This window comes from Gymnoscopelus microlampas, assembly GCF_963454915.1.
Source record: "Gymnoscopelus microlampas genome assembly, chromosome: 22".
NCBI classification, from domain to species: Eukaryota; Metazoa; Chordata; class Actinopteri; order Myctophiformes; family Myctophidae; genus Gymnoscopelus; species Gymnoscopelus microlampas.
The window spans coordinates 35,424,690-35,451,978 of NC_139959.1; the positions used below are offsets into that span (position 1 = coordinate 35,424,690).

General features: G+C 40.3%; 2 protein-coding genes and 1 long non-coding RNA gene across 5 annotated transcripts in view; 2 read left to right on the plus strand and 1 right to left on the minus strand.

The window, feature by feature from the left end:
- LOC311038474 (ATP-dependent zinc metalloprotease YME1L1-like) overlaps positions 1-12,443 on the minus strand; it is a 30,045-nt gene extending 17,602 nt beyond the window's left edge. Inside the window, exons 1-9 of one of the 2 annotated variants that reach the window (XM_084048021.1) lie at positions 12,253-12,443; positions 9,312-9,443; positions 7,029-7,200; positions 5,596-5,697; positions 5,398-5,501; positions 4,203-4,353; positions 2,400-2,483; positions 1,469-1,642; positions 468-620 (exon numbers count right to left, since the gene is read on the minus strand). In XM_084048021.1, coding sequence (XP_083904147.1) covers positions 468-620; positions 1,469-1,642; positions 2,400-2,483; positions 4,203-4,353; positions 5,398-5,501; positions 5,596-5,697; positions 7,029-7,200; positions 9,312-9,443; positions 12,253-12,285 — 1,105 coding nt within the window. In that variant the 5' untranslated portion in view covers positions 12,286-12,443. Of the gene's footprint in view, positions 1-467; positions 621-1,468; positions 1,643-2,375; positions 2,484-4,202; positions 4,354-5,397; positions 5,502-5,595; positions 5,698-7,028; positions 7,201-9,311; positions 9,444-12,252 lie in introns of both variants that reach the window. The other variant, XM_084048020.1, reaches the window with a different exon arrangement.
- The window catches only part of LOC311038482, a 389,296-nt gene that overhangs the window by 236,629 nt on the left and 125,378 nt on the right, over positions 1-27,289 (plus strand). The gene's annotated exons all lie outside the window — the stretch shown is intronic.
- mastl (microtubule associated serine/threonine kinase-like) lies at positions 13,555-24,658 on the plus strand. Of its 2 annotated transcripts, XM_084048550.1 has the most exons (13): positions 13,555-13,844; positions 14,915-15,052; positions 15,170-15,309; positions 15,400-15,488; positions 15,600-15,706; positions 16,792-16,957; positions 18,192-18,358; positions 19,091-20,242; positions 20,900-21,041; positions 21,676-21,690; positions 22,659-22,772; positions 23,219-23,320; positions 23,721-24,658. In XM_084048550.1, exons 1-13 carry the CDS (start codon positions 13,665-13,667, stop codon positions 23,876-23,878), a joined length of 2,670 nt encoding a protein of 889 aa, XP_083904676.1. In that variant the 5' UTR covers positions 13,555-13,664; the 3' UTR covers positions 23,879-24,658. The 2 variants fall into 2 exon arrangements, with proteins under 2 accessions (XP_083904676.1, XP_083904677.1); XM_084048551.1 differs by lacking the exon at positions 21,676-21,690.

The window sequence follows — 27,289 nt, forward strand, 5'->3', positions numbered from 1 at the left end:
GATACTTATCGTGCACTACTAATTTTACCGCAAATTATTGTTATATTTTTCTCTGTTCAGTGGTGACAACTCTAGTGCGTCCCATGGACGCACTAGAGTTGTCATGAATGCGTCCTTTCGCAATATGGTGCGTCAGCGACGCAGGACGCAGGCCTACGAGCATCTCTGAAATTATAGGAATAGTTAAAGGGGACCGTTAAGAGGGAATCTTTAAGGAACCGAAATCGTTAAAATCCCGAAGGATCCCGACCCTGGGAACAATGACATGTGCATTGAAGGTACTTGCTGTTCTTTTACAGCCATCATTAGCTCCCTTTCTAAACAACCATTTTAAAGCATTTTGGACTTTTTCTATCTCCTTGGCATTTTCAATCTCTCTCCCAAGCCTTTTAATCCTATAATTACAAGTAAAACAACATTCATAAAGCCTCTCCTCCACTCCCAACAGCAAAGAGAAACAAACTCACTGAAGAGGTTCCTGATGCGGCTGGCACCGACACCCACAAACATCTCGTCAAACTCGGACCCGGAGGCGTAGTAGAACGGTACGTCGGCCTCCCCGGCCACCGCACGGGCCAGGAGGGTCTTCCCTGTACCTGGTGGGCCGATCAGGAGGATCCCTGGAGAACAACACAACGGACGAAACAATGAAGGAAAAATAGCTAGTATGTACAGTAGTTAAGGGGCAGTGGTTCTCAAACTTTTACATGTCAAGGACCCCCCAAAATAATATGTATATATATTTGGCTGCAGACCCCCACAAATATGTTGTGCCACGGACCTCCAGAAGCAAAGATTTAAAAGTTAAACATTTTAGCTTTAAAATATAAATATACAGAATATACAAAGATTTGCAAAAATGTTCAAGCTAATCTACTAGATATACGTGCTTCTAGATCTGCTATTTTTTAATAGCCAAAGTATAAAATATGGTTAAAGTGGTTATTATTGTAACGCTATATATTTATCTTTTTAAGATATTTTTTGGGGCCTATTTTTTCTGCCTTTATTGATAGTCTAAGTGGAGATGGACAGGAAACGGAGAGATAGATATGGGAAAAGACATGCAGCAAAGATCGTCGGGAACGGGACTCGAACCCGAGTCAGGCTACATTAGAGCTTAAAAGGGCCCGGACCGCTAGGTCAGCGGTCTGGGCCTGTGGCGCTAATACGCTATATTAAATGGGACACCCTGGTACTCCTGGGGGGACCCCACTTTGGTATGGGTATAGTAAAACATGGAGATATAAGATGACCAAATCGCCGAAGTAGATAATTTGTTGTAAAAATGTTACCCTAATAGTAGCCTAAACTTTCTTTCTACAGATCAAGTGTTTCTCCAAAAATATGAAAAGTTACGCATACATTATGGAAAACAGGAAAAGGGTTGATAATTCTTCATGGTGAGTTTGTATAGCACAGAAAATTCAAGAAAGATGGTGGTCAAAATAAGAGCCCCTACACATACCTTTAGGCAGCTTTCCACCCAACACAGTGAACTTTTGGGGATTCCTGAGAAACTCCACGACATCTTGAAGTTCATTCTTTGCCTCCTCCACTCCTTTGACGTGATCGAACGTGACGTTCTTCACCTGGACGGGGTCCATCGCAGAGTCCAGCCCGGACGTGGTACGGAACCTCACTGAGGAGATCCAACAGAAAACAGAAACCCATTCAAGGAATGTATTTCTATAACTTTCCCTCACAAATACACAGGGGATACAATTGTTTGATTAGCACAAGCTTGGCCTCGTCATGGAAATATGGAGATGCAAGGTGCACTGCATTTCCTCACAAATAGTGTTTAAATATAGACCCAGCACATGGGCAAGAAAACATGAGTGTTGATAGAGGATCATTTAGCTGCAGTATAATCAAACCCTAAATGCAAAAAATACAAGATGTTTGTAATGCTATCTCAATGAAAAATGAAAAATTGCAAAAACAACTACTACCGTCTATATTGCAGGGCTGTTAACATTCCTCAGAAATGATATTCGAATATTGGTCTTAAAAATTGGCTAATATTTGAATAATAATATTATTATTATTATTATATATTTTATTTTTAATGTTTATTTAACAGGGACAATACAAAAAACAATGTATCAAGTGCTCGGATTTAATACAAAATATATTTTGTTTGTTTTTAAAACTTAATACATTGTTTTTTGTATTGTCCCTGTCAAATAAAGGTAAAAAAAAGATATATATATCTATCGAATATCGAATATTAATTTACCAGCCCTACTATATTGCCCTAAGGCTCCTAGAACACCCAGTAAACTAGGCTTTCGGCTCATCAAAGTGTGCAAGCAGGGTGATGGAAGTGACTTAAGACTCTAGCTAAAGAGTGAATGAAAACTGACACAAACCAGCATCAGAAAAGGAGCCTTTACCCGAGAGGAACGGGGTTTTGTACAGGCCGTACAGGCCGATGAGGACCAGGGCCAACACCACCAGTCTGGTTCTCTTCTGGGAGTCTGTCAACACAGGGGGGGGGTACAAACCAAGGTTAGTGCCATAAGCCCATTAAGACCTGGAGAAGCATCTGTGTCATTTTTTGATTTGTGCTCAAAAGCATTATTTTACACTTTGGCTATTCAAAAATAGCAGATCTACAAGCTCATAGCGCGGCACCGAGTGCCGCGCTATGAGCTTGTAGATCTGCTATTTTTGAAAAATCGTGAAAATGTGTGCAAATCTTTGAATATATGTATTCTTTTAAAGCGAACATTTGGAACTCAAATCTTTGCTTCTGGGGGGTCCATGGAACAACATATTTTGAGATGGGGGTCCGCCGCCAAATACATATCATTTTGGGGTCCTTGACATGAAAATGTTTGAGAACCACTGATATAGTAACATACGTTTTTTTCAAAAAACTGGTTGAATTTAGAAGATATTTTGTAGAATCGGTCTCAGGTCTTAAAGGGTTAGGTTTGGCACAATATTTGCTGACATTATATGGCAATGTTTCAGCAATATTTGTATATGGAAATAATAAAAGTCCGGGAATGCATCCGTGTAACCACTTAGCAACCATCAGCGGATCGATCATACTGGAGATAAATATTCTGTCACTACTTGAAAAAGGTTAAGAAAATCATTAAAAATTCTGGCAGAGGCTCCAGCCTGTTTTAGAGAACCCCTGGCAGTGAATGTGTTAATGACCACTAGGGCAGCACTGAGCTTCAATTCAGTGCTGCCACCCAGTGACAAAATGCTGCAACTGCAAATGAATGATATACAAGTTACGGAATTGTGGCTGCTAATCCTGAAGTACATACATAGGTACACGCCACGACTAATCAAGCCGATGTCACGGACACAGGTTTTTTTTTCTCCTCCTTGATAGATCAAAGTGCATCTGGCTTGTGAGCGAGCAGATGAAAAGTGGCACGGCAAATACCTTTGCTTTTATATGAAATATATCCGACACCATTAAGATTTTATGGAAGATGCTTCTGAACATACTGTATTGCTAGTTTGACCACTTCAAAATGCTCTAATCTTAAAAATAGTGACCGAAAATTGCCGATCTACAAGCTCTCAATGTGTCGCAGATGCATTGAGAGCATTGAGAGAGTGATAGGCTATTTTGCTGCTCAACATGCTTCTATAGAACAATGGTTCTCAACCTGTGGGTCAGGACCCCCAAGGGGGCCCCCACATGATTTTTGGGGGGGTGAAGTGACAATTTAAGGACTTTTAAGACCTTTTTAGGACTAAAAAAAAAAGAGATAGAAAGTAATGGAAAAGACCATTACAAAAGTAATCAACAAACTATACAATCAAAACTGGTCAAGCCCAAATTGTCGAATAATATAAGAAAGAGGCAAACATTGTGAAAATAGCAGATCTACAAGATCACAACGCCTCGCAACGCAAGGCGTTGTGAGCTTGTAGATCGGTTATTTTTCACAATATTTATCTGTGGAACCGAGTCAAAATGCCTCAACTCCTACAATTCCAAGTGCTTGTCAGAGTGGGGGGGGTCCCCAGTTCAAATATGATTATTTTTGGGGGGTCATGGCCTGAAAAGGTTGAGAACCACTGCTATAGAAGACATGCTGGCTTCTATGGCATCCAAAATGACTGAAATCAGTCGTGGCGACTGAGATAACTTGAAACCATGTGCACTCGCCACTCGGCCTTAGTGATGGAGAAAACGAAAAGCGGCACGGGCGGCGGCACAGTACCTTGGCTTCTCTGAGTGAAGGCCTGAGACCTCATGAAGCCCTCGGTGAAGCCGCTCTTGAACGCGTCCTGCTGGTTGTCCGGCAGGTTCTTCTGCTTCACCACCTGGTCCAGTGTCTGGACGTCTGGTCCCTTTTCCCTCATGAGCAGTCCCTGAAGAGGCAGAGGAAATATGAAATGATGGGTCAGAGGAGGGGGGAAAAAGTGACTTTGTGCAAAAGAGACAGAAAGAGGAACAATTGTATCTCTATAGGGCAGTGGTTTTTAACCCTTTTCATATCAAGGTCCATCATTTATTGGGCATTTCAGCCACGGAACCACCATTTGATGAGATTTAGACTCTCAGACTCAAAACTTTGAATATTCTGTTATTGTTGGATACGATTTTGTCCACAATTCCATGCTATATTGATGTTGGTACCAATAGGAGAGATAACAGGCAAACGTTGATCAAAATAACAATTCTTCTACATCCTCTAATTGTGTAGACTTCTTGTAAATTAAGTAATGCAGATGTTTAACAATAATTTGACTCTTGAGAGTGTAAAATGTTACACTCTCAAGAGTTAAATATCTATAAGGGTCCATTTGGTTACCAACTCTCCATCATTTAGCTGGGGACCACCTGGAACCCCCTCAAGGACCACTGGTGGTCACCGGACCACTGGTTGAGAACCACTGCAATAGGGCATCAGCAGGAGTGCTCCCCAAGTGTAGGCTTACAGTACACCAGCTGCTTTCTTTCCAAATGAAAAGCCCAAGTCTGTCACAGCACAACACGACTGAAAACGTTTTAACTCCTATCTAGATTCCCTCAGCACTTTTGTGGCTTCCATGTGATAGCCAAGTTAAAACCACGTTGCTACAATGTCATCACCTCCAACCAGAACAATTGCCAGGGAACAAACGGCATATTTAACGAACAGAATGACTATAGAATATACATAGACAGATCCAAAAGCTCGAAACGCGTCGCTTCGCGCCGCATTTCGAGCTTGTGGATCTGCTACTTTTGATGCTTTTGAATTTGAATCCTGAAAGTAACAATTTTGGACAGGTTTCCACCCGACAGAGACGATATACCATTTCCAAACTGTTAGAAGGAAGTAAGGAACTGTCAGACAAGAGAGACAATACATTTCTTTTCAAAAACGCGTCAACCACGTCATTGGCACGTTGCGCAGAAAATTCAAAGACCTTCAGGAAGGTTGGCGTGTGGTCAGACTCCACTGGACCATCGTAGCCAGAGTCCATTCGTCTGCTCTTCCTCACTGTTTTGAATCCTCGATGTTGGACCCATACTAGAAGAAAAAAGACATCAAACATCTATAAGAGCCTGTGAAATAATAAGTACGGTACATGATGCATGTGCTTTAATGATACAAAAACTCTTACCAGGCAAGTAGTGTAGCTCTGAGCAGGCGGCTTGCAGTGGCATATGGTGTTGTCTGTGAAATATGGGTGAGCCAAATACACCCAATCTTCTGTGTGAATACCCTATGAAAGAACGAAAAATAAATAATAATAACAACAACTGTAGTATTTTACTTGGACAACAGCAAATGTTCAATCTCTATACATGGGGTCTTCAACAGGGGGTCCTCAGAGTTACTACAGGGGGTCCGCCAAATCTTTGTGTGATATGATTTTTATTTTTACATTAACCACTTGAACCCTAGCATCTCTGCAAGCTCACATAGATCGGCTATTTTCGGCAAAGAGGTATAGGTGTAGAGGGAAAAAAAGAGCAGACCAAGTAAACAAAAAAAGTTTAATCTGAAACACAATTTTTTTTATGCCATAGAGGGGGTCCCTGCTTCATCTCTCTCTAAGCTAGGGGGTCCTTGGCCTGAAAACGTTGAAGACCCCTGCTCTATACCCATATGCAAAAAAATAAATCTGTCAAAACTATAGAGTACAGAAGTCCTGACGTCACTCGTTCATCCCCTGGGTCGTAAAGTAATTTCTTCTCTATGGAGAATAACATTGGGTCATCTTAGAATCGTCTCATATAAGAATTGTGGTCCAAAAATAAACAAACTGTCTCTGCGACTATTGTCAGGGAGGAGGTTCTGTATCGTTTATGATAGTCAGTCACTTATATTTGATACAGTCTCTGGTGAACATTTTACTAATTCGGCGGAAGTAACATTAGCGTTTTCTCACCGTCAGTTGATGCTTCATATTCATAAGAGTCAAACCGCCGGGATCATTTGTTTATTTTTGGAACACAGTTCTTATTTGACACGATATTAAAGGAGTCATTTTAGGTGTTTGCTTTGATGTGGAAGCTAGTCCTCGGTGTTGCCAGATTCTGTGAGAGAAACAAGCAACCAGCTCCATGTCGTTCTGCATGAACGGCAGCTCATAAGGGACATTCACTGCATGTTTGAGTGTCAGTACACTGCATAATGAGGATTGGTGGAAAAAAAACGCACTTTCGAGATGCTAAAATAGGCAATTTTCGTTTATACACATTACTCCATTATGCCAGTGGAAGGGGTCTCCACAATGGACAACAGGGGCTTCTATGAAAAAAGTCAACTGCCCCTGGTATGGGGGGAAAAAACGTGACCCAGGTAGGATGCGTAAATTACGTCAGACTTCGGTGGCCTATAATGCAGAATTTTGGCCATCTTATAAGCTCTTTATATATATATATATATATATATATATATATATATATATGTATATATATATATATATATATATATATATATATATATACACACACACACACACTGCTGTACAGTGTGGTCACTTAAAGCTCAAGTCCCACAGTTTTCCAAAGAGAATGTTGAAACAAAAAAAAAGGTTCTTCTTCTCACCATGTTTGTTCTGGAAGAAGGTGTCCGCCGAGACATGAGTGGTCCTCCAGGATGACGGCGGGCCGGGACAGGGTTCCTCTGGTCCTAGGGTGGGCAGCAACCTGCTCACCAGCTCGTCAAGCTGACCCACTCTCAGCTCGGACAGTCCCAACTCCTTCAGACTCACACTGGGCTGTAAAAGAAGATGTGAGAAAAAAAATATTGAATTCTTGAACATGTGCTCCAAGTAGTGTTGATTTTGATTTTTAGTCATAGTCTTTTGAATCAAATTCCATTTAGTTTTAGTCATAATTTAGTCACCTCAAATGTTTTACTGTTTAGTCTAGTTTTAGTTGACTAAATATCATAAGATTGTAGTCGACTAAATGTATTTTGGCGGTGCCTTGATGGCGTCGTAATGGCTGATTTTACACTAAGTTGCATGCTGAAAATAGCAGATCTACAAGCTCACAACGCGTCGCAGCACGACACGTTGTGAGCTTGTAGATCTGCTATTTTCAGAGCGCAACACCCGAGCGCAACCAAACATAAAATGACTTGTCTTTTGGTTCTACTGGATCTCGTCTCCATTAGTCCTGTAATGGAAATTCTAGAATGCCAATCTGTAGAATCATTCATTTATGTACCCATTTGTATTTGGGCCATAGAATGGTAGTCACACAGCAGGGTTCTTTTCACAGCTTCTGTTCCTGTCATTCAACAACTGATACAAATGTCTATTTCCACATATGCTCTGTGTCAGCATGCAATCTGTCCTGTGATAATAATAATAATAATGTTTATTGTCCCCAAGGGGAAAATTGTCTTCACAAGGTCTGTTCGTTAATAACAACAAAAACATCATAACAACAAAACGAACCTTTTGCCACTTTAAGGTTCTGTATCTCCGACCAGATGGCATGAGGTCGAAGTAGCGATACAGGGGATGATCAGTGTCATTTGTTATGGAAAGTGCTAAGCGTGTGATGGCCTTATTGTTCATATCAGCAAGTGTGGGTGTGGGAAGTCCAATGATTTTGGAGGCAATACGGGTGATACTGTAAAGTTTGTTTCTGTTAGGCATGGACAGTATGGTAAGAAAACATGCGGAACAATACAACAAAACAGGTTGAATATACATGGTCATTGCTAATTTAACCAGTCAGCTCTATGGCACTGTCTCTTATAGCCTGTTTATATGTATCTCCATTTAGGGAGAGCATCTTTGTGTATAAAAGGTGTCCCATATATGACACTTCAGGAGGCTTGTGCGCCGAGGGGCTGCAGGAGCAGGCCTGTTTCGTATGATCTGTATGCTGTTACTCTGCCTGACTCTTCCTAATAAATGATCAACACTTCACCCTGACTGGATATTAATATTTCCATAATAGTCCCTCACTAACATTTTAGTTTCGTTTTTATTTGTTGACGAAATTGTCAATATATTTAGTCTTAGTCATCATACAGTAGCTTAGTTTTTATTTACTTTTTGTCAGTGAAAAAAGGTAGTCGACGAACATTTTTCGTCATAGTTTCAACACTGGCTCCAAGGAGGATTTGGGTCAGAGGTGACAGGGGTCACCCCTTCAAAAAAAAAGAAAAAGGGTTTCAAGTTTCAAGTTTAGATTTGTGTTGTCCCCGTTGAGCACCGACGAACCCGTCTTCAACCAGTGGTGGAAAGTAACTAAGTACATTTACTCAAGTACTGTACTACTGTACTCAAATTGTCTATACTTTTACCTCTACTCCACTACATCTCGGAGGCAAATATTGTACTTTAACTCCACTACAATTATTTGAAAACTTTAGTTACTTGTTACTTTGCAGATGTTATATTATAAAACATACATTAACCATTTTAACCTTATTTTATACCTTGGCGATTTAAAAATAGCCACGGTATTGGCTATTTTGGGGATCAAAATCTGACGAATGTCCTGGGGCAGTGATCTTGAAAATCTCCCTTAATACCCCCTGCTGTACTGTGTAAAGCACATTGAATTGCCTTGTTGTTGAAACGTGCTATACAAACAAAACTGCCATGCCTATCTGTTCAGCTTTGTTGACTCTGTAGTCTGTATATGGTTCATCATATAATATGAAATACATCCTAGCAAGAAATATAAAACAAATGGGTCCATTTCAATTCAGTCAGACCAATTCAGGCAAACTGTATTGTGTGTTTTCCATCCTGTCAATTTCATTGGATCAAATCGACAGGAAGTGGAAAACACACAGCCTAGGAAACAGGTGAATAAAGTGAAAAAAAGAAAGCTGCTTTTGTGTCCAAGTGTCACATCGTACCTCGTTGAGCAGAGCATGGTGTTCAGCGGGGAAGTCTTTCTGCAGACTCTGGACTGAGGCTGAGGCTGCAGAGTTGACTGAACTCTTCAAGGAATGGAGGGCATTGATGAGCTGGGTGAGGGCCACGGTCATCTGGGAACACACATCACACACACATCACACACACACACACACACACACACACACAGATATAAGGCTTGAATTGACAAAGACATAGTGGCATTGAATTGAAGAAATAAGTATTAAAGGTAGGGCAAGGGATATTTTTGGTTAAAACAAAGTTATTTTGTTAAAAGGTTAAAGCACTGTTTCTGATATTAATCATCAATTCCACTTGTTTAATCTGTATCCTGACTGAGTTCTCTGTCCTGATTGGATAAAATTGGTATCCTGACCTGAAAATGCATTTTCTGTTTACTAAAGAGCTGGAGAGACATGGAGACTCCTGTTACTGAACAAACAATTCTATAGCAATGAGTACTATCAGAATATAGAGCTATTTAACACTTACAAAATCATTTACCCTACCTTTAAAGGTAGGGTAAGTGATTTGCTTTGGTTAAAATAAGTGTTAAATAGCTCTATATTCTGATAGTACTCATTGCTATAGAGTGTTTGTTCAGTAACAGGAGTCTCCTTCTCTCCACCTCTTTATTAAACAGAAAATGCATTTTCGTTTCAGTTTCATTTCCAATTTTATCCAACCAGGACAGAGAACTCAATCAGGATATAGATTAAACAAGTGAAATTGGAAGTGATGACACTAAGAAATGAGCAGACAAAATTGGAACTGGAACACTATACAAATTAAGCTTAACAATGGGTACTTTCTCCTGATTGGCTGAGATTCTGACACCTACCGAAAAATGTATTTTCTGTTTATTAAAGAGCTGGAGAGACAGGGAGACATCTGTTACTGAAAAAACACTCTATAGCAATGATTACTATCAGAATATAGTATTTTAACCTTTTAACAAAATACTTTTTGTTTTAACCAAAAAATATCACTTACCCTACCTTTAATATAAACTGACAAAATGTTGATGACTTCAAAACTATTTTTCACATTATAGGTTTACAGGTGTAAAAAAAAAACGTGGGTAAAATGATTTATAAACAAGCTGAGCTCCCATCTTTTGTAGTTTTTTTCAGGAAAAAGGGGGAGGGGACACTCACTGAAACACTCACTCATGCATCTATTTTATACTTGACATCTGAATGAGGTTTAAAGTCAGGCAGTATAAGGCAGTGGTTCTCGAACTTTTTCACGTCAAGGACCCCCAAATTGACACTTATTAGCCCGCGGACCCCAAATTTGAAAAGATATGCCAAGGACCCCCATAAGAGAAGATTTTATGGCTCTAGCAGTGATTTTAAACCATTTTAATTTCAAGGACCCCCAGTTTGACATGCATTAGGGCTACGGACCCCCATTTAAATGGCATTTCTATCTCTGGGATCCCAATTTATATAGTCAAATCTATGTTAAATAATTAATTAATAACTCTGAGAGTGTACAAATGGAACCAAATGGACCTGTTAGGGTCCATTTGGTTCCATTTTTACACTCTCTGAGTTACAGACCCATAAGGGTCAATTTGGTTACTAACTATCTATCATTTAGCTAGACCCCCTGGAACTCCCTCAAGGACCCCTGGGGGTCCCCGGACCCCACTTTGAGAACCAATGGTATAGATCAATTATGTCATGGGGCCGGTGGACATGACACTAGTGTTATCCAATGTTTCTCTGCATTAACTCTCAAACAACCAGTGTGTCCTTCCTTATGTAACTTGAACTCTATGACACTGATATAATGCACTCTATTTATAACCAGCCTTGATAGTGTTACCATTTGTGTAACTAAGATATACATACTTTACATTTACTGTATGTAAAGGGATATTATAATATAAAGGCACAATGTCATCGTTAAACAGCTGTACTTGTAGGCAGTTACAGTGACGTAGGCCTGGCCTGTATACCGGCCGGTTAGCTTCCTTTACTAATAAACAATATTTGATACATATTTGATACAAGTTTTTAAGTTACACATATTAATTTTGACATTATTATCACCAAAACGAAACTATAGTTGAGACTTTACGGGGGTAACAACAACGAGAGGAGCTTTAATAACGTTTTAAACACTGAAAAACATGTTAGTTAGCATCTACTAGCCCTGATCCATGACTGTCAGTCATGGATGAACTTTTAACCTGGTGTTTGAACTTTCTCTCTTTTTGGTCCCTACATCTACATAAAACGTTCAGATTTCAAATATTAAGTGTTTACCCCATGGCCACGGATGTCACAATCATGTACGGGCCCTCAGAAGTACCCGTATCTTCAGTATTGTTCAATAAAAAGCATTTTAATCCGATCGGTGGCCAGTTTCTCATAGAGTTATGATGTACCAGATGAGTGCAATACACCTCCCAACCGATAGGGTCGCCTGGTTGAAAGCATTGGAGAAAATGGCCACCAATCGGATTAAAATGTTTATTATTGAACAATACTAAAGATACGGGTACTGCTGACGGGCCCGTATATAACCATAACATCCGTGGCCATGAGGTAAGCACTTTATATTAGAAATCTGAACGTTTATGTAGATGTACGGACCAAAAGGGGAGAAAGTGCAAACACCAGGTTGAAGTTGATCCATGACGGTCATCATGGACAGATGACCGTCTTGGATCCAGTGCTGCCAGATTCCCTGAGAGAAACAAGCAACCAGGTCTAGGAAAACCAGCCCAAAAGAAGCGACTATGGGCCAACTTTAACACAATACATCAGCTATTTGTAAATAGTAGATCTACAAGCTCACAACATGCGACGCGTTGTGAGCTTGTAGATCGGCTATTTTCAAATAAAATCTTGCGGGGAAATTATAATAAGCATATCTGGCAACCCTACATCCCGTCACATTATTTCTTACCTGCTGTGGTTGGAACGTTATTGATGAAAACATTATTATTCCACAGATAGGAGAGATAACTATGAACGTTGAGGGTTAGTTAGTGTTAATTAGACCCTCAGAGTCAGGATAATGTCCTCTCAGAGCTCCGTGTCCTTGTTTTGTTTTCCTCTGGTTGTCTCACAACTTATTTAAGACAGCAGTCTATGCGACCAACATGAAGGCAAAATGGAGTCCGTGGGAAAGGTCAACAGGACTACAAAATGACGTCATTTCAATTTCAACTACCGGGTCAAAGTTGCATCATATAACATTTTTTTTATTTTTTTTTTAGTTTTTCCCATTTTAACATTTTTAAGTTTTATATTTTTCTAGTATTGTAACGGCTGTTTGTCATGTTATTTTTGCAATTTGTAATTTTTATATTTTGTCAATACAAAATCAATAAAATAAAGTTGCAAGACTTGCATCAATATTTTTTGATAGATATTTAATTATAATGTATAGTGTATGTATAGTTTTAGGTGAATTTATCCAAATGCGATTAAACTATATCAATCATAAAAAATATTGGATATATTTATTTCATGCACAGTTCTTTATTATTTCAGTAAATAAATCCCATGGAAACACTAATAGGTTTCCCTTCTTGCTGCCCGATTGAAAATAAAAAATATTGCAAAGTACGAACCATTACTCTTGATTTAATATGTAATTATGTATTATACACCAAGCCCCGCTCATGATGAAAAATGCAGATTTCAAGTAATTTTCAATGTAAATAGATTTTATGTTCAAACATTTTATTTACAGGCGATTTCTCTTACGTATGTATGTAATAACTAGTGTTGCCATGTCCGCTTATTATAAGCGACGTCTGGCTTGTGTTTTTTTGGTCTTGTTTCTAAAGTGTAGTTGTTTATTTGGTCTTGTTTATAAAGTGTAATTGCTTATTTGGGCTTGTTTTTAAAGTGTAGTTGTTTATTAAGGCTTGTTTCTAAAGTGCAGTTGTTTATTTGGTCTTGTTTATAAAGTATAATTGCTTATTTGGGCTTGTTTTTAAAGTGTAGTTGTTTATTAAGGCTTGTTTATAAAGTGTAGTTGCTTATTTGGGCTTGTTTCTAAAGAAGTGCGTCGTGAGCTTGTAGATCTGCTATTTTCAAATAGCCGATGTTGGGGGCTGCTGGGTTGCTTATTTCCCTAACAGAATCTGGCAACACTGGAAATGACGTATGCAGCTAAAGGACCCCAGAACCGAGGGAGCGGATTTCAAATTTTCAAAACAAACACAAACCTCCTCAGTCTGTTCTCTGTGTCGTCGTCCTCCTCCTCCTCCTCCTCCTCTTTTAGCGACATGTTTTTGAATCTATTTGACGGGTAGTTAGTAATAAAAGCATAACCTGTTTACTAGTGCTTGAACCTTTTTTTAAACGATGATGGACGCTGTCGTCGTAAAGGAGGTTCCCCCTGGTCCAGAGAACGGTCAGCGCTTCACGGTCCCCCAGGCTCCCACGATAGAGGACTTCTCCTTCCTGAAGCCCATCAGTAGAGGAGCTTTCGGGAAAGTCTACATCGTCAGGAAGAAGTGCAACGCACGGTTATATGCAGCCAAGGTGAGGTACGGGGGGGGGGGGGGGGGGTATTTAGCACAATTAAAGCAGTGGTTGTCAAAGTGTGGTCCGGGGACCCCCAGCGGTCGTCCTTGACGGGGTGAGGTCCCCCAGCAAAATGAGGAACAGTTTAAAAAAACACTTCTCTTCTAAGTTCTACCCCGGATTTGAACCTGGTTTCCTGCCTGCTTGTTCAGGGGATACATTTAATCTTGACTTTCAGGTCAACATTCGTGTCAGATCCTGTGTCTAAGTGAGACAGGAGGACCTTTGATACGACCTGAATGTCTCAATAGAAGAGCAGGGAGACAAAATACAATCACCCCTAGCCGCAAGCAACTCTTCGATTTTATTTTTGTTATCTGGAATCTAGAGTTTCAATACCAACCCTTGACAGCCCATACATCCAAACAGAAAAGTCAGATCTGATTGTAAATGATAGGATTTTTCTGTTTGAATTGAGTGGGCTGTCAAGGTTTGCTTGCGGCTAACCTTCAGGTCAAGATTCGTGTCAGATCCTGTGTCTAGGTGAGACATGACCTTTGACACAATCTAAAAGCACAGTAATACCATTGTCAGTACACCAGTTACAAGTAGTTTTGGCACTGTAGGCTAGGGCTGGTAACTTTCCTCAGAAATGATATTCGAATATTGGTCTTAGAAATTGGCAGATATTCGAATATATTCGAATATTATTGTTATTATTTTTTTAAATATTTTAAAAAATATACTTTTTTTTTAATGTTTATTTGACAGGGACAATACATTTTTTTTTCTGTTGTTCCTGTCAAATAAACATGAAAAAAAATATGTTTTTTTATTGTTTTAAATTCGAATATTAATTTTCATATTCGAATATACATATTTCCCCCATATTCGAGGAATATTCAAAATTCAAATATTAATTTACCAGCCCTACTGTAGGCGTGGTGCCAAGTGCTGCAGGAAAAGGAAATCAGCATCTCTATAAAGTTTGTCAATGTACGGAATCTTATGTCTTAACATTATTCATATATTTTGAAACATTTGTGAAACTTGAAATGTCTTATTTTCTTTACATTGCTTTTTTTTAGGTCATGAGGAAAGCCGACATTGTTGACAAAAACATGATCGGGCAAATGAAGGCAGAGAGGGACGCACTGGCGCTGATCAAAAGCCCCTTTGTGGTGCATCTGTTCTACTCGCTTCAGACCGCAACCAACATTTTCCTGGTAATGTGACATTTCACATTTAAGTTGAAGCACAAATCTTCTCCTCGCAGCATTAAATCCGGTATACTATGCATGCACCAAGCTCCCATTATTCATATTTCATAATATTGCTCACAGATAATGGAATACCTCATCGGTGGAGATGTCAAATCGCTCCTTCACATCTATGGATACTTTGACCAGGATATGGCTGTGAAATATATTTCAGAGGTTGCACTGGCTTTAGACTATCTACACCGTCATGGCATTATCCACCGGTAGGTCTGAGCAAAATATGTGTACATTTTGACATTTGTTATTTTCGTCTCTGTGTAACACATATTTTCTTCTGAATCCTTACTCTTTAGGGACTTGAAGCCAGACAACCTGCTTGTGTCCAATAATGGACACATCAAGTTAACAGACTTTGGCCTTTCCAAAGTAAAGCTTGACAGAGGTATGAAAACAAATCATTGTAGCACCTTTTCAGTCACAAGGCATAATTCGATACCATCCCAACCAGTTGTATAATATATAATCATTTATCATGTTGTGTTTTTGTTGTTAGAGCTGAATCTGACGGATATCCTGACGACCCCCTCACTGGCAAAGCCTAAACAGGATTACTTCCGTACTCCTGGTCAAGTCCTGTCCTTGATCAGCTCCCTGGGATTAGTGAGTGATGTATATGGCGTTGCAATTATGCAATTTCCTTGGTGTGTGTGTGTGTGTGTGCGTGTGTGTGTGTGTGTGTGTGTGTGTGTGTATGTATACATATTAGGGCTGGTGCTAATATTCGAATATTCCTCGAATATGGGGAAATATGTATATTCGAATATGAAAATTAATATTTGAATATTACATTATTATTATTATTATTATTATTATTATTATTATTTTGTATGTTTATTTGACAGGGACAATACAAAAAACTATGTATGAAGTTATAAAAACAAACAAAATATATGTTTTATTGGATCCGAGCACTCGATACACTGTTTTTTGTATTATTTCTGTTTTTTTATATATATATTTTTATAATAATTATATTTGAATATCTGCCAATGTTTAAGACCAATATTCGAATATAATTTCTGAGTAAAGTTGACAGCCCTAGTGTATGTATACATATGTCTCACAGTATGATTGGAAAACCAGTCAAACCTCGCCGTGCCGAGCGTTGCTAAGTCTCTCTAGTCTCGGTACGTCCGAGACGTCATTTATTTTTTGGACGGGGGGGGACCGCCCCGCCGCGGCCCGCGGGGGAGCGCGGTAGGTGAACTAGAAGAAAACGAGTGCTCCTTTTTCAGCCTGACTGGTTTTCCAATCATACTGTAACACAGGGGTCTTCAGCGTTTTCAGGCCAAGGTCCCCCTAGCTGAGCGAGAGATGAAGCAGGGACACCCTCTATATTGTATAAAATTGTGTTTCAGATGACTTTTTTTGGTTGTTTACTAGGTCTGCTCTTTTTTCCACCTATACCACTTTGCCAAAAATAGCCGATCTACAAGCTCACAACGCTGTTGTGAGCTTGTAGATCTGCTATTTTTGGCTAAAGTTCTCCTCAGAAAAGGGATGCTAGGGTTCAAGTGGTTAAGGGAGAAAAAAAATCATATCACACAAAGATTTGGCGGACCCCCTGTAGTAACTCTGAGGACCTGGACCCCCTGTTGAAGACCCCTGCTGTAACATATATTATATATATCGTCTCTGTCGGGTGGAAACCTCATACTGCATTGTCCAAAACTTTCACTTTTCAGGATTCAAATTCAAAAGCACCTGAAGGCGGTCGCCACTGCAGTGCATCGGCCGCGTGCAGTCCCATGTCCTGTGGCAAAACACAGCAAAGGAGAAACACTTACTGTTCACCTATCCTGAGGACAAAAGAGCGCTCCTACTCCCCCGTTGGCTACTCATGGAAACTAGGTATGTAACGTCAGAGCTCTACGCAAACAACACTTCCTACGACTGACGGGCACATTGTGGAATGAATGTGGATAGGCATCACCTCTCCGCCAGATTTCGGGTACTGTTGCCACCAGGACCAGAACATGCAGATGTTAAGATGGAAGAATGTCTGTGCTTTTACTTTAAGATAAAGGACAATTAACTGGTCCTGATAATTGCACCACTAATCCCCTGCAACTGCTGACACTGGCATAGAGCTGGATGATGATGTATTGGCACTGTGCCATGATGGCTTCCACTTGATTCTACTGCTCCATGTCCTGAGACTGTTTCTATCCAGTCCCACAACCTGGGGTCCCACCCGGGCTCTAGAACCCCCCACCCCAAAAATGTTCCGCTAGCTAACCGCCTAGCAAAAGATGACCTGGTCTGTTGCCTCTAGGGGAAATCCCATGGGAAAGAAAGAAAGACATTTGCCACTGAACGGTCTGGTGGTTTGCGAGATTAGCTCTGGACCGATCTAGGAACCCATTCAGTAAAAAAAAAAAAAGAACTCCGTTTGGCTCCTCCCCTTTCTTAGTCCACTTCCTCCCGGGTGCTTCAGTGTTTATTTCTACTAACAACAGCATTTCTTGAGAGATTATCCCTGGACAAACAGACAGACTGTATTTAAACTTGCATTCAGTTAGCCTGCTCTGCCTTCTATTTGTCTGTACTGATAGTTTTTGCTTTTATATTTGACCAGTTTTAGGTTTACATTTATTATTATTTTATGTACATTGAGCTGCAATCTGTATGCAAATGTACTATATAAATAAATATTATAATTGTTATCGTTATTATTATTAACCCATTGATACCTGGAACGCATCTGTGTCACTTTAGATGTCTTTGGCTATTAAAAAATAGCAGATATACAAGCTCATAGCGCAGCACCGAGTGCCGCGCTATGAGCTTGTAGATCTGCTATTTTTGAAAAATCTTGAAAACATTCTTTTTTGATTTTTTTCCAAAAACTGTTATGATTTTGATTTTTTTTAAAGAATCGCCTCATGTCTTAATGGGTTAATAATATTGTAATTACAGCAACGAGCGTTAGTTGTCATGCTTACCAAGAGAGAGGGAACGGGACACACTCGGCTGATAAATGTTTTTATAGACCGTTGTAGCGCTACAGGAAATTCCCTGCAAGCTCAGTGGTGTGAGAGGGAAGTGTTAACTTTAGCCTTGTTTTTTGTTTTTGCTCTTCCAGGACCCAACAACAATAGAGCGTTAAACCCACGCACTTTCACCAAGAATCTGACTCCCATGCTGCAGAAGTCCAGAAGACGGGTGGAGACACTGAGTGCAGCCAGCAGCCTCATGGCCTCTGCTACCGACTCTGATGGTGGAATCAGTCCACTGTGGGAGTGTGACGAGGTCTGAGACTGCAAGAACATATCTGTTTTACCTTTTGCATTTAACGCCATTATGGTGGCAACAGTTAATCATACTAATCGATTTAACCCATTTAGACCTAGAAAGCCTATGCTGTCATACCTTTAAATCCAGGAAAGCATCTGTGTCATTATATTTGTTACTATACATCGTCACTGTCTGGCAGAAACCTCTTATATCCATTTAAACCTTTAGTGTTTTTTCATGAATTAACGCCCTACTTGATCATACTACCGCGTCACACAAAAGCATCAAAAGTAGCAGATCTACAAGCTCGAAAAGCGCAACACGTGCCACGTTTCCAGCTTGTAGATCTGCTATTTTTGAATTTAAATCATGAAAAGTAACAGTTTTGAACATTTGAGGTTTCCACCCGACAGAGACGATATATAATATACGTTTTTCCGAAAACTGTTAGGATTTAGAAGGTGTTTTTAGAATCGGCCTCAGGTCTAAATGGGTTAATAGATTCTATAACATTGATAATGGGCTTACGTTGTTATGCAGACTAATCAAATTAGTCCACTATGAAAAATCTATTAGGATAGTTTTGTGACAATCTTTGATATGGGTAATAATCTATTATTCAATTAATCGCACAAGTGATCGTTAGAATAATTGCTAAGGAAGTAATCGATAGTTGTTGCAGCTCTAAATGTCATAAAGAAAACCTGTTATATTGTGGTAACAAATAGGTTTTGCTTGTTTCCTTAGAAAGAGAATGATGAACAAATGTGTGAAAGGAAACTGAGCACGCGGTCAGTGTTATGTGACACAAAGAGAGAGGCGGTGACAACAGAGACAAGCATGAGTGGACGGGACGGTGCCCTGACCTCACTGGACAACATGGAGCTCCCTGCCGCGGCCACTAGACAACATCTGGATTCCACTGCACGGGAACCGTCTAAGAAGTCCGATCCAGACTCCCTCGCAGGGAAGACATTTTCCTTCAACCAAGTGGAGCCATTCGACATAAATCAAGATGAAGTTTCCCCACCTGTGACAGACAGGAGCCAAACTACACCGCCCTCATACGTCAAGAGGCCCTTTGCCGTTATGGAGGGGAGTCTGGAGCCGTTGGAGACCCAGAACAAGAAATCCAACGCGGTCTACACGAGATCCTGTCCGGTCCCAGGGGATGATGATGATTCAAACAACCGCCACACTGGCCTGACGGGCATGTTCTCCGTTGTCGACATCGTCGATGACTTTAAGCGGGAAAGCGGTTTACGCGACAAGCAGAAACTAAAGCACTCCAGTCCCATCGCCAAAAATCTCTTTTGCGAACTCGAAGAGCCAGCGGAAGAAGACGTCTTTGTCGACAGCGCCCAAGAAACGGCCAACTCCAGCTTCCCGTTCGGCGAGGGCCGCGACGTGTGCAGGAGCCTGAGCCTCGACGAGTCCGACGGCTCCGTGCTCGACCTGTGCATCACGGCCGACAGCCCGGGTTCGCGGAGGCTCAGCCACAGTCCCGACGACAAACAGGGTTCCACTTCGTTCGAGGAACTGGTGGAGAACAAATGTGCGCCCCTCACCAAAAAATCACTGGCCGCCCGAGCAAACGCCTACGCTAGTATCGAAACGCCAAAACTCGGCAACGGCGGCCGCCAGCGGATCCCAGAGCTCAGCAACCGCAGCGTCACGGAGTCGCCCTCGTTCCTCAAGCCGAAGATGAACGTGGTGGCGTTCCGCAGCTACTGCAGCTCCATCAACCGCTCCAACCTCACCTATAACACCTCCCACCTGAGCCTGGCGTCCGTGGAGCACATGGACATGTCCATGGCCGCCTGTTCCAGCCACAGTCTGCCAGAGGTCACCACGCCGGTCCAGAGAAGACCCAGCTCCACGAGCAGCAATGTCTTCAAGGTACATGGTCATAGGCATAATGGAGCATTAGCCCATTAAAGCCGGGAACGCATCTGTCATTTTAGATTTCTTTGCGCTATTCAGAAATAGCAGATATACAAGCTCATAGCGTGGCACCGAGTGCTGTGCCGTGAGCTTGTAGATATGCTACTTTTGAAAAAGGATGAACATTTGTTCAAATCTTTGAATATATACTTTTTTTTCAAGCAAACATTTTTTTAACTAAAATTTTACTTAAAAAAAGGAAATATAGTGACAAAGTAAATCTAAATGTTTTCTAAATCCTTCAATTTTTGAAAAACGTTATATTTTTGAGTAGAAAATGTTTGCTATATTCAAAGATTTGCACACATTTTCACGATTTTTCTAAAATAGCCAAAGAAATCTTAAAATGAATAGCAGCACTGTCTTTCAGGTACAAGTCATAGCCATAATGTGTCATTAAAACACTTTTGGTGTTATTTTTCTTCCAGGAAACTTTTAACAGTTTGCAGGAAAATGTGAAAATCCACATGATAGTGATACACACCAGTTTAAATTGAGAAAGATTACAAGCAAGCACAGAATTATGTGTGTATATCAAGACTGTAAATATCATGCAGTTGTTGACTATTAAAACTCTCTTTACATGTGTGGTTTATTTTTCCCTTACCACAGACACCCCAGCCTATGACGACCTCCCACACTCCTTTCAGGACCCCAAAGAGTGTCAGAAGGGGGGCCCTGCCCTTGGAAGGTGCACCCATTCTAGGAACCCCTGACTACTTGGCCCCGGAGCTTCTCTTGGGGAAACCTCACGGTATTAAAACATGACATATTAAAATACAACATGTACTGCAATAATTGGTAATATTGTTTTTTATTTTAATGTTTTTTTGCTCTTAACCACTTGAACCCTATTCTGATTTGAACATCCGGCGGAAATAGCCGATCTGCAATCTCACCACACAAGCTTGTAGAACGGCTATTTCGGCTACAATTTATGGCATAATCAGTAGTTCTTTCTTTGTTGATGCTGCTATTTGTTTATGTGGATGCACTAGACCAGGGGTTCCCAAACTGTGGTGCGTGCACCCCTTGTGGTGCGCGAGCGCCCACCAGGGGGTGCGAGACCTGCCATCTAGGCAAACCAACCTAATTGGTTTGCCTAGATGACGCCCCGGGGGGGTGCGTCATCTAGGTCAGGATGTAATAAGGGGTGCACAGCTAAATAAGTTTGGGAACCGCTGCACTAGACAAAATGTTGTTGTACGTTTCATACAGTAACGATAAACATCTTATCATCTTAGCTTATGTTTGGCAAAGCTATTTAGTTGGGCTTTCAATCTGTGGCACCACTGCTATGGCCTACAGGGCTTTAAGTGGTTAGTGTTGGCCCATGAACATTGCTGCCACAATGAACCTTTGTGACAGACATTCTCTTTGAGTTTCAGGGAATGGTCGGTGTGGTAAGTTTCTACATGCATGTTGTTCACACAGCCTTGCTAATATGCCAGAGGAATATTGGCTGCTTGGCTTTACAAATGTCCCCTTCCCCCACAGCTTCTGCAGTTCTGCCCCCTTTTGATTGGGTTGGTGGTGTGGAAACTTTACTGAGCTTGATTGGAGGAAATGGGAACGCATTTTCTTTCAGTTCATGTAACAAAAGTGTCCATGAATGTCAGAAGTACTGAACAAAAAAAAAGAAAAGATAAATGTGTAGTAGTTGTAATATAGCTGTAATATATTCAGTGGTATGTGGTAACTCTGGGATTGGTTTATCACGTTCAGAATGAAAATGAGAAGTTAAAATATTGAGATGCATAAACCAATATAAAAATTTGGTAGAGCAATTTCACTTTGCAGCATGCATGCCACATCAGCCTTGGACTCTGTGGTAACTTTATATGTGTATTTTCGGTATATATTTCTCTTTTAAAAGTTACAAATAAGGGAAAAAAAGAATACCTGTATCAGTTGTGCAGTAATCATGTTCTTTTGTGGAGGTTTGTGTACTAAAATGTGTTAATGTTCCATCAACGGACCGTTATGTTTTAGCTTTTATATACTGCACGATTAGCTGCAATTATTTAGTGTTACATTTTACTCTTAGATGTTTAAACGCAATATATATATTTTCCATGGATCCAGAAATGTAGTTGTGTAACGAACGATACAGTAACTGTATCGATGCATCAATTTTAATTTCAATGATCCAACTATATCGATATGCAAACAGCAACATAGCATATTGTCTGACTAACGTTACACCCCTATAATCCTTGTATCAATCTGGTCTATGTTTCTGGTGTGTAATCTTTCTAACTTGGTTCCTGCTTCTGCCACTGCAGTAGTATTAATGCACACTCTTAATGGGAATTAATCAAATGGAGTGAATATTGATGCCAGATGTGACCCTGCCCTTCATTGCCTGTAGATTTCATGGTGGACTGGTGGGCTCTGGGAGTGTGTCTATTCGAGTTCCTTACCGGTGTGCCTCCGTTCAACGATGAGACTCCACAGCTGGTCTTTCAGAATATCCTCAGAAGAGGTGAGGCTTTTGTTTTTGCCATGTTGTTATACTATACCTTGTATGTCCCTTCTTTGTGCAACTTTTCTCTAATCCTGTAATGTCCTGTATGTACCACCTTAAGAATGTCTTTGAAACCTTTTGCTCTGGTAAAAAGAGTTGTGCTGTATAAACTACAGTCCCTCTCTGGTTACTCTCTGGTTAATCAAAATGGTTTTATTCTAAAGATATAAGTTGTTTGTTATGTTTTATCATGGTTTTGTTTGCCCTGTCTGAAAATTACTTTTGCCAAAGATTTGAGGGTTTCTTAAACTTCCATTGCTTTCAAGGTATAAGCCTCTAAGCTTCTAAACTATTTCTGCACAATATGGTTATATATATATTTTTTTGTGTTTTTTTTTCTTCTGTTTTTTTACTCTTTATGTGCTAATAAATAAAACTCTAAACTCTAACTCAAACCCTTGTAGATATCCCCTGGCCTGAGGGAGAGGAGGCACTATCGGAAAACTCCAGGAATACCATTGATATGCTGCTGGCAATGGACATGACCAAACGGGCTGGTCTCAAGGGTGAGAAGAACCACATTCGTATATGATTTAGATTGAAATCTATTGTTCATCAGCACCGAACATGTCTTAGTTCCAAAAATGAATAATTGCCACATAGGCTATAAGTATGTGCTGTTAATAATTTTAAGACTATAAGTGACTCTGGGATATTTAAAATCATTTAAAGAATGCAGTAGTTTAAAGTAACAGGAGACCATTTTTTATTATGATTCATTATTATTTGTATTGTTTTCATTAATTCTGTTCTAGTTCTTGATTGTATTATTTTTGTTCTTTGTCTTGCATATTGCAGTGACTTTTAAAGACCAGAAAAGTGCCCAGGAAAAGGCATGAGATAGCAAAATGAATGTACATTTTGTGCTGCCATTCTTAATTTCTGTTCTGTTTTGATATCCACCAGAACTGAAGTGCCACCCTCTGTTTGAGGGCTTCGATTGGGACAACCTCCAGAACCAGACGATGCCCTTCATACCCCAACCAGAGGACGAAACCGATACCTCATATTTTGATGCAAGAAACGAAGCCCAACACCTCATGATGTCCCGTTTCAGTCTATAGTGGAACACAAACACAAGACACTTTTCACTGTTAATAATAATAAATAATGGTCACCAAAAAGTATCCACCAATTCATTAGCAAATAATGACAGCAAATATGGACTACAGCCATTTCGAGCCTGAGAATCCTGACGAATCTGTGATTTTAAAGATGTCATTTTTACTCTGTCCCAAATACTTTTCATTGTATTTTAAAAGCAGCAATAAAGCTACTGAGTCTTACAGTTGTATATAATAATATAATTCTATGGTAAATCTTCCCTGATGAGGGTCTGAAATAACAGTGGATATAGAAGCACTGATTTGTGCAGTAGAAGTGCGACCCCCTGTTTTAACAATGCTTCAGAGTAATTTAACAAAGTGGTGGACCCGTGAACATTTTTGGGAGGTTGAAGACCAGTGCTGTGGCGTTGTGTATGATCAGTTGTAGACGTAGGAGAGAGCATGTAGTCAGACCTACTAGTCATGTCTGCAACATGACATGACTGAAGCTTTGCTAAGGAGTGAAGAGTCTGTCCAGAATATGTTTTGTTTTGAATTGTTTTGAATTTCCCCTGCGAGATTAATAAGGTCTACAAAAAAAATGATTAATGCGTACCATTCATCAAACATTACTTTGTATTTTGTACTTTGTTTGCTGTGTGTTCCAACAGTATTGTTAAGATACTATCATGAGATTTCCTGCTTGCCTGTGATGTTTATCCTGTTCTTCACACTACATAATTATTTTAAGATGAATGTTCAGTTAAAGGCTTCTATTGCTACTTGTGTTCAATTAAAATGTTGTGTTTAAAACAAATTACTGTATTAATGTGTTTGTTACATCACTTGACACTGTATGTGTCCCTCTGTACAATTATTTGAGTTACTAGTTTGTAAAACATACATCAACCACTTCAGCCATGGCTATTTGAAAATAGCCAATCTACAAGCTCACAACGCGTTTCAAAGCCAAGAGTTTTGTGCCTGTAGATCTATTTTCAAAGGATTTTTTTACATTTGGAAACGTGACATGGGATAGTGTGCATGAGTACTTTTACTACCGGTACTTAAGTATATTTTGACACCAATACGTTTGTGCTTTTACTCAAGTAAATTTTGAATTCTGGACTTTTACTTGTAACAGAGTATTTCTACATTGCAGTAGTGATACTTTTATCTAAGTAAAAGTGTTATCACCACTGCTCGTCTATCTCCATGGATCTAGTGATAAAAGGGACACCGGCAGACAGACATGGTACAGAGATCTCCATTTGGCATAAAAGGGACACAGATGCAGAGATTTGTGGATTTATAGATATTTCTGATCAACTGCCGATCCAACTTTGTACATCACTCCCTCGGGTCCTTGCGGACACACACGCTAAGTTTTATGTTGATCAGTCCAACGGTTCTTGAGCAGGGGTTGATGCTAAGGTCTCAGAGGCACTTGCCCGTCAGGCAAGAACAGGTCATGTTCTACTTGCCCAAAGGTCTTGCCCACTTGCCCGAAAGTAAATCTTCCATTATAAAATGATAGGTAAAATGTGCGCAAATTAATGTTAAATCCAATCGATAACTGAGTGTTGACAGTCACTTTGAAAATATTTGTGCAACTGCTAAAGGTAGCCAATAATATATCTAATGAAGACGGAATACACTTGACCTTAAAGCAAACTCCACTTGCCCGAACGTTTTATTTACTTGCCACGGGCAGTCGGGCAACCGTTAGTGTCGACCCCTGTTGAGATATGAGGGCACAGACAGATTGATACACAGATTCTGTGCACTTATAGATGTAGATAAATGTGTGCATGCCATAGCTCAGTGTTTCATAAACCCAGTGTCGGCCCTATGGGGGGGCATTGGGGGGCAATGCCCCCCCAGATTAGACTTTGTGCCCCCCCAGTTCAGATTGGCCAGATGTTTTTATTTTTTTAATTTTTTTCAAGCAGCGCAGCGCAGTATAGCCTGCCTTTTTTTTCTCCCGCTGTGGAGTCTGTGCCTGTGGAGATGCAATGCCGACATTACATTAAAGACATTATAGGCCTAATGCTGTAATTGTATTTGTTGTTGGTGCATATAGGGGCAAGGTAAATGAACCGAATTAACCGAAATAGAGTTACAAAACACCCCAAAAAAGTAAAATATCCATCCAATAACCGCGCGGCGCGCACGGGTCCCTCACGCACGCGCGCTGCGCGCGCGTGCGTGAGGGACAGGCAGGTGCCCCCCCTAGAATAATTAATGCCCCCCTGCTTATTACTGTCTGCAGCCGGCACTGCATAAACCTTTTAATGCCCCATCTGAAAATGCTTTTTTTGTCAGGGACCCCCAGAAGAAAAGATTTCAAAATTATTAAAAAAGAAACTCATATATAAAACTAGAAAAAGTGCTCCTCGGAGCACAGGTCTCCGCCAGGTCAGGTAGGCTACTGTGGCCTCCTGGTGGCGCTATATTAGGCCAACGTGAAAAGGTTGCCATTTCTTCTTAGGCCTTGCACGACAATCGGACACTGACTGCATTCATGATTTGAGGCATTTTGTTAAAAACAAGCTAAATTAGACCTGTTGGTGGCGCTATAACAGGCCAATGTTAAAAGGGTGGCATTTGTTCCTCAACATAGTGTGAATGTGCGTGCAAAGTTTGAGCGCAATTGGACGGTGCGTTCATGATTTGCAGAATTTTGTTCAAAACAAGCCAATAATGCAAACTTTAGATGTCAATCTTAGCCAATCAGGATGGAATATGAAAAATCAAACACATCCGTCGTGATCACATGACTATAGAGATCATGTGTACCGATTTGCGTGAAATTTGGATACAATTGGAAGGAGTAGTATACAAAAATGTGTTTTACACAAGTCGGCCTCCTGGTGGCGCTATAAAATGCAGATGTGAAAAATGCAGGGCAAAGGTTTTTCCTTGACCTATAGGGAGTGTGCATACAAAGTTTTACACAGATCGGTGCAATTATAGGTAAAAACACGAATCGGCCTGTTATAGCGCCACCATGAGGCTGATTTGAAAATGTTCAAATGGTAGTTCTTCCTCGGCCTAATGGGAATGTGCGTGCAAAATTTCACGGAAATTGCATGCTGTGTTCATGATTTGAGGCATTTTGTTCAAAACGGAGCACTCCTGCAAACTTTGGAAGACATTTTTAGCCAATCAGGATGGAATATGAGAAATCTGAAAGACGTTTCGTTTAATGACTATATAGATACTGTGTACCGATTTGTGGGATTTTTGGACAAAATCTGTAGGAGTACTGTCAAAAAATGTGTTTTGCACAAATCGGCCTCCTGGTGGCGCCATAACAGGCCCCTGTGAAAATTTTGGGGCAGAGGTTCTGCTCTGGTATCCAGGGACTGTGTGTGCACAGTTTGGCTGCGAGCAAGTCAATGGTGCCGGAGATTAGCTGTACACAGA